General features: G+C 38.1%; 1 protein-coding gene across 1 annotated transcript in view; it reads left to right on the forward strand.

Moving 5' to 3' along the window:
- Nucleotides 1-2335: 2335 nt before the first annotated feature.
- The window catches only part of tspan4b (tetraspanin 4b), a 14895-nt gene continuing 10034 nt past the window's right edge, over nt 2336-7196 (forward strand). Inside the window, exons 1-4 of the mRNA XM_005738096.1 lie at nt 2336-2682; nt 6054-6123; nt 6292-6483; nt 6618-6692. Of these exons, the coding sequence (XP_005738153.1) occupies nt 2675-2682; nt 6054-6123; nt 6292-6483; nt 6618-6692 (345 nt within the window). The 5' untranslated portion in view covers nt 2336-2674. The remainder of the gene's footprint in view (nt 2683-6053; nt 6124-6291; nt 6484-6617; nt 6693-7196) is intronic.

The following is a 7196-nucleotide window of genomic DNA, read 5'->3' on the forward strand; positions in this document are numbered from 1 at the left end:
ATGGTTATATTGTGTATCTGGAATGAATTTTAGGTCTCTACGTCCATCCCATGGGGAATGGGAGCAGTAACAAAGGTGTTGCGTTTATATTTTTGTTCAGTGTATGTATGTATATGTATACGTATGTATATTTAGTGTGTACATGTGTGTGTGTACATGTCTATAAACAGGAATAGTAGTGGTACAATAGTTATGTCAAGCTATATAGTTTATGTCTTCCATATTTCCAACTATATCCATAATCACATACTGTGTATGCTACCATTGTATATAGTCTATTATCTTACTTTTTTTCATTGATTGTACTTATTTGTATTTTTTATTTCCTTCTGATATCTGTACCTGAACTGAGGTGACGCAAAAATTTCCTCGTTGTGGGATCAATAAAGTCTTATCTTATCTTATCTTATCTTATCTTATCTTAAGAGCACCTGTGCCCTCAGCCAGCAGCACAGGTGCTCCTTTGGCGTAGATGGCCTCAGTCAGCAGCATAGGCCCTGGTTTTGTGAAGATGGCCTTGGGAAACAAAACAGGCTCTCTCTTGTGGTCAAGATATCCTTAGCGAGCCACACAGGCCCTGGTGTACTGTTGATGCCTCAGCCAGCAACACAGGCCCTGGCGTAATGTAGATGGCTTCAGCCAACAGCACAGGCCTTGGCGTGATGGAGATGGCCTTACCCAACAGTACAGGGCCTGGTGTGCTGCAGGTGGCCTTGCCCAAAAGCACAGGTGTTGCTGTTGTGTAGATTGCCTCTGCCAGCAGCACAGGTCCTGGTGTTGTGAAGATGGTCTCGGGAAGCAACGCAGGCTCTTGTTGTGGTCAAGATATCCTCAGCAAGCCGCACTGGCCCTGGTGTACTGTTGAAGCCTCTAGAGCTGTCTCAGAGCCTCCTGGAGACTGTGCAGTTAACCCCTGGAGGGTCCTAGAAAAATGCATACACTATCGGACCTAGAGCCACAAATCGACCACGCCCAAAAAAGTGCTATAAAATTTTTATATATTAATATTTTATTCCACTTTAATCTCATGGTAGTGAAACTAAAAGGAGGAATGAAATAATAATAATAATAGAAAAGTATTCCGCTCTTCTCCCCGCTGCTCTTCTTCCCACTGCTCTTCTTCCCTCTTCTGGGAGACAGTGGGGAGGTAGAGCGTACAGCCCAATCTGGCGAGGTGTTGGAAGCATATCTTACTTACTTGTCTTACTTCTCTCTATCACCTTTTCTGTCCCTTTAAAAAAATGAGGCTCCAGAAATGTTAAAGAGGTAAGCATTTCTCAGGTGCAGTGAATAGATAGAATAAACTGTAGAAAACTAAACAGCAGAAAGGAGAAGAGAAATGACAATTTTAACATAAACCAGTGACACACTTCTGATCAACCCTGGGAGGGCCTCCTAGGATTAGGGTGTCTAGTGATAATGGCCGAAACATCCGATGAATCCAAGGTCCACTACTGACGATATGTCCCAAATTTTAATATTATAATTTAGATTAGATCTTTAATCCCTAAACTTAACCAAGGAAAAATGACAGATTAACTTGAGTAAAAGAACAAAAGTTAAGGCACACAACGTTGTGTGCCGCTGGTAGTTTCTGGGCTGCTTTTCCTCATAACAGCCATCCCCCAAGATTTTCTCCATTTAAAGCAATGCATTGTCAGGGATTCTAACAGCTAGTGCTTTTACTGAATCATGTGATGATTAGTTGGTCTTGTGTACATGTCTATCTCTGCAGTAAATATGTCATTCATTTTGCTGAGTCTGCAGACTCAGGATTTTAGCATTGCCCCGACCTCACAGCAAGAAGGTCCTGATTCATAACTTGACTGGGGACTGGATGGATTCTAGTGTCCATTTCCTCTGGGTACTCCAGCTTTTTCCCACTATAGAACAAACTGTTGTATAAATGTATGGTAAACATGTGATTTGTATGTTTTGAGACAGTAAGATGAGAAAAGCACTATATAAATGCAAGTACATTATTTACTGTTCATAGCTTGACAATAACAAGAAATATGTAATATCACCTGAAGAGCAACAGAGGAACCGAAATACTCAGGAGTGACATGTGAAAAACAAAGAAAATGGATCTTTTGTCAGAAATCCTTTATGTTTAGACATGTCTGCAGTTATCTGAAGTAAAGCAACTTGCTCAGGATATTTTGTTTGTACCTAAGTGTTCTTAAATGTGTAGTGACAAAAACTTTTCTTAAACCGAGAAAAAAAAGACAGAATAAGCAGGCCACATTAGACTTTAGAGGCTGTGGCCTGGAGGAGGGGTAAGTAATGTGATAAACTGTGAAGGGGGAGGGACACAGAGCGCAGTCCACAACCATCTGGAAACAGGGAGAGAGGAAGGGAGAAACAGAGAGGAAGTGAAAGAGTGGGACAGACATAGACGAAGGTCTGTTAGAAAAAAAGGAACAAAAGAGCGGTATAAAGAACTTTAATATGAAAATTTTAAAGTCCTACAGAGGAGCATGAAAAATGAACATTAACATGGTCTAGAGAAGAGAAGAGAAGAGAAGAGAAGATCCAGAAAACAAACTGAAAAGGCTGTTTGCTCTAGGAAAGACATCTGAAAAGGAAAACCAAGTAAAGATCCAAGTCAGGAGCTGAAGGAGCCTGGAACAGGAGCGTCACAAAGACCAGAGACTTTGAAGATTTGAACCACATGCTAAGGTAAAGTATGTACAGAAATGCTACACTATCAGAAGTATTACTTAGATACAGTATGTCCCTCCCTATATTTTAAAACTCTATTTTGGTGTTTGCTTCCCCCTCTTACCTTCAAGATTTTCACTTATTTAAAGACATAAAGGGATAAAGATGGCTGTGTTGAGGATAGGAGTGAAGAGCTCGAGGATAAATGAGACAATTGAACTGTATTTTTGGATCTTGATAATGTTTAAAATATTTTTAAAATAAATGTGCCAAACATTTTTGCTTTCATGAAGCTATTCTGCTTTTGGACACAGCTGGTAACTCTTAAACTCTAAAAAAAAAAAAAAAAAAACAGAGAGACGGGATATGTTTCTGTGTTCTACCAATAGAAAATTGGTAGAAACCACTTTTTCTATCAGATGGATATACTTCTTTGCAACATTTTTGCTGAAAATAGGCCAGGGTGGGACTAGCCTGACAAGAAAAATTACATAATGTGTCAAGTGCCTTATATGAAGGTATTACTTTTATTAATATGCATAAGTTTTGGCAGACTAAACAAATTGTACTCAATGAAAATCTCATTATCTGAGATAATAATTTCTCTGTATTTTTTATTTAAATCTTATGATTAAGTTTGAGGGCTTCATCTTCCATCACACGTTTTTATGTCTGTTCTGTGAACTTGCAAAAATAAATTATGTGCAGATTTCCCCAAATCTCCTACACACAAATTAATGATCCATTGATCAGACTGTTGTGACCCGGGAAAATCAGGTGCTAAAACAAAGGTAAGAAATGCAGTCAGGAATGTAAGATACTGTTATAAATATTTGCCCCATATTTTGCAAATTTGTGTTGCAAGATTTAATATATCATTATTAATAATGATAATGGCAGTGGGTGTGGATCAGTGGTGACAAATTAATTAAAATCAGAAATCACAATAAATCAGCAATAAAAGAAGACCTACTAATTTTCAGTTTGCACACACAAGTAAACATGCAACACTCAAGGGACAAAGAAATAGTCTTGAGTCATTGCTTATGTCATATTAGCTACTTATTAACAAAAAATCTTATATTACTTCATATAAATTTCTTTGACAGTTTGAATTCCTAAGTACCATAGCTACATTTGAAGCATCCTGGATATTTTTTTCAGATAACTTTGGGTTAGTCTGTTTTCCAGCTCATTCCCCACACTAATCACTGCAACATGGTTTCCTCTGAATTTTGTGTTGTTATAAAATAAAAACCAAATCTGGGCCTTGGGCTCTGTGACTCACAAAGGCATGTAAAATAACTTGAGTATTGTAACTGGGTCTAGTGAGTAGGGGAGGGAACTTCCTTCCTGTCGGAAACTTCCTGTGTGGAGTCAGTAGTCCATGGCACAATCTAAGTGTTTATAAATGAAGACTTTCCCACTAAAGTTGGGTTTCAAGCAAGTCAAATTCAAGAACCTTTCAAGTATTGTTAAAAAGTGTTCCAATGCTCTGGTATGCTCGATACCAGCCAGAAACGCAAGTCCCCTCTGAGGTTCCGTCAGAAAAAGCATCCAGTGGTAAACCCTGCCAAATCAAAACTACCTGCTACGGTGAGCCATTATGGCATAAGTAGAAGTTAGGGGAGGGGAGCAAATAAGATAAGATAAAGAGCGCGTGATGCTGTGAAATTGCGAGGTTTGAGATTTACAAAACTGCTGCGCCGGCTGCCAGATTATACTCTAAACTAGTGAAATTATGACTTTAATTTAAACAAACATCTGTCAGCAAATTTAAATCAAACATACAACCACTAACGATATCACCACGCAGAATGGAGGAACTCGAAGGTTCCTCCACGGATATTTTGAGCAGCACGTCACGGAGAAATCCCCCGGACCAACATAAATATAACAGATACAGAGGACCTACTCACAACCAACATTCAGATACGCAAGTCCACAAACAAAAGCTATTAACTCTAAACGCAGACAATAAATCCCTAAAACACATTCACGACATGTAAACAAGACGTATGCGAGACATTGATTTTCTCTGGAATCCCGGCCGAAACGTGGATTAGAAACTTCATGCAGTCTCGTCTCAGAGCCTGATCTTATCATTGCTAAGTTTGAACATTTCCAGTTTAAAGAACTTGTTAAAAGCAAACGGTGTGAATTAAAAGGAATGTCTTATGGTATGAACGGCTAGTTTCCTAGGGAAATCAACAACAGACGTAAAGCAATTTTGCCCATTCTAAAACGACACAGACAGAAGGGCAAACACGCCTCTCTTGTCATGGATAACTGTTACATCGACGGACAGTTGTTACAGGTTCCCACTACCACCCCTGTGCCTTGTCTGAATGGATAAGTAGACAAAATGATCAAAACCATATAGCAAAATTATAATCCTTAGATAAGAGGATGGATGGAAAGTTATTAATCTCCGGGTCTCTTCTGCAGAGTGTCCTTTGTCCTGTCTTCCTCCCCTCACCTGTTCCCACTATTGCCAAAGTATTTGCTCATAGGGGGCCATCTGATACTCTCTGTTCTCTGTATTACTGTAGAGGCCTTGGCTTACAATACAAAGACCCTTCAAGCAACTGTTGTGATTTGGAAAAATAAAATTGAAGTGAGTCATTAAAAAGACAGATATTTAAAGATATTTTATATATAGAGAGAGATTTTTTGGCAAATGTGAGACAAGCCTTTTTTGGTCCTTTACCATCAGTAGTTTTTGCCATAGGAACTCTCTCGTGGAGGCCACATTTTGCCCAGCTGTTAACCGAGTCCTAAACACTGATCTTAAATGAGGCAGGTTCTTTAGATGTTGTGATGGGATCTTCAAGTACTTTTTGGTGGGCCGGAGTAGGGCTCATAATTTATTAAGCAAATTTTTCTACCTGGGTATGTTGACAGTGTAGTGAAAAAGAAACAGATTTTTAAATACACATTCACAATCTTTCACTCTTCAACTCTTTTTATTTCAGCTTTTTCCCCCAATAATGCATTAGATTTTTGTTTCTTTTTGGGAGACGGATGAGTGCAAGTGGTCTGAGCAGAACTCTATGATAGAAAGTTAGCAGAGGTGGAACAGGCTTTCACAAAATATTTTGCTTTTTAAGGATAGTATTCTGAATGGCTTCAGCACTGTTGGTTAGACATAGAAAGTGTGCCAAACTTAACTTACTCTTTTGACACAGATCCCTCAACATTTTATAAGACACCCAAAGCACAGCACAACAAACCATGAAAGATTATTAATTTATATTTAACTATGTTTTTCAGAACAAAACAATGTACTGGATATTTCACAAAGGCTAAAAAAAACAAATAACTAAAATTGATCGGACAAATATTGTTAAAAGATCTCTCTTTGTCCTATTTCCTTCTCTCTTTTCCAGGATGCCAGTGTCACAGGGCTGTTTATGTGTTGTCAAGTATTTGATGTTTGTCTTTAATCTCATCTTCTGGGTTAGTATTTGCAGAATTTTTATTTGATTTCTAAGTTGGCTTTGTGTTTAATTTAAGATTTCTTTGTGGTCTCTACCAATTTAGTGTTGTATGCTGCATTCATTCACTCACACTGTGTTCCACTCTGTACTAAATTTTGGCTGTGTTAACATTACATTTTCTGAGAAGCTAGGAGGATGTGGCCTGTTTGGAGTTGGAGTCTGGCTGTCCTTCACGCAGTCAGAGTTTTCCTCTCTTCCACTTTCATTTCCGTCTCTCTCAGCTGCCAATCTGCTGCTAGTTGCTGGTGGTATTACTATGATAACAGGCTTTCTGGGTTGTCTTGGAGCGCTTAAGGAGCAGCGTTGTCTATTGTTTACGGTAAGACTTCATCCACATGTAATAAAGGTACCTTATGTTGAGAAATTCTAATCTTAGTGTGAAAACATATTAGTGGGGTAAGCCACCCTTGAATGAATCGCTTCACCCTCCAACTGCTCTTATCGTCTCTGCAGTTCTTTTTGATCCTGTTACTCCTGGTCCTGACAGAAGTGACTCTCGTTTTAGTTATCCACATTTTTCATGACCAGGTAAGCTCACTCTCTACAAGGTTCAAATTTTCATTAATTTTTCTTTATTTTCATTTTGAGGTGCTCCAGAACAATTAAAAAAAAAAAAAGTGTCAGTTGTGCAAGGACATGAACAGGTTTAGTTGGACAGATGAGGATCATAGAGACAGGGTGAGATGGGGGCAAATGTTCTGTTTTGGAGACCACTAAAAGGAGCAGTTGAAAGAAGAAAAAGAAGCAGAGTTGCTGCAGTGCAATGTACACAGTAAGGAATGTGAAAATATGTAACGATCCCATAGTTACATTTGAGAGGACTCATTAGAAAAGGCTAAATTAGGAAGAAAAAAAAAGAAGAAAAATGAACAATTGGGAATTAGCACTTCTAAGAATCAAACCAGCATATTTTAGTTAAAAAAATCTTTTAAAAAGGGATATTTCTCTAAAAGTTAAATATCTTAGAAAATAATATATTCAAAACATCATAAAGCATAAAAATAAATAAATAAATAAATAAATAAATAAATA

Source organism: Pundamilia nyererei, unplaced genomic scaffold, assembly GCF_000239375.1.
Source record: "Pundamilia nyererei isolate P.nyererei 1_Seehausen unplaced genomic scaffold, PunNye1.0 scaffold00081, whole genome shotgun sequence".
Classification (NCBI taxonomy): domain Eukaryota; kingdom Metazoa; phylum Chordata; class Actinopteri; order Cichliformes; family Cichlidae; genus Pundamilia; species Pundamilia nyererei.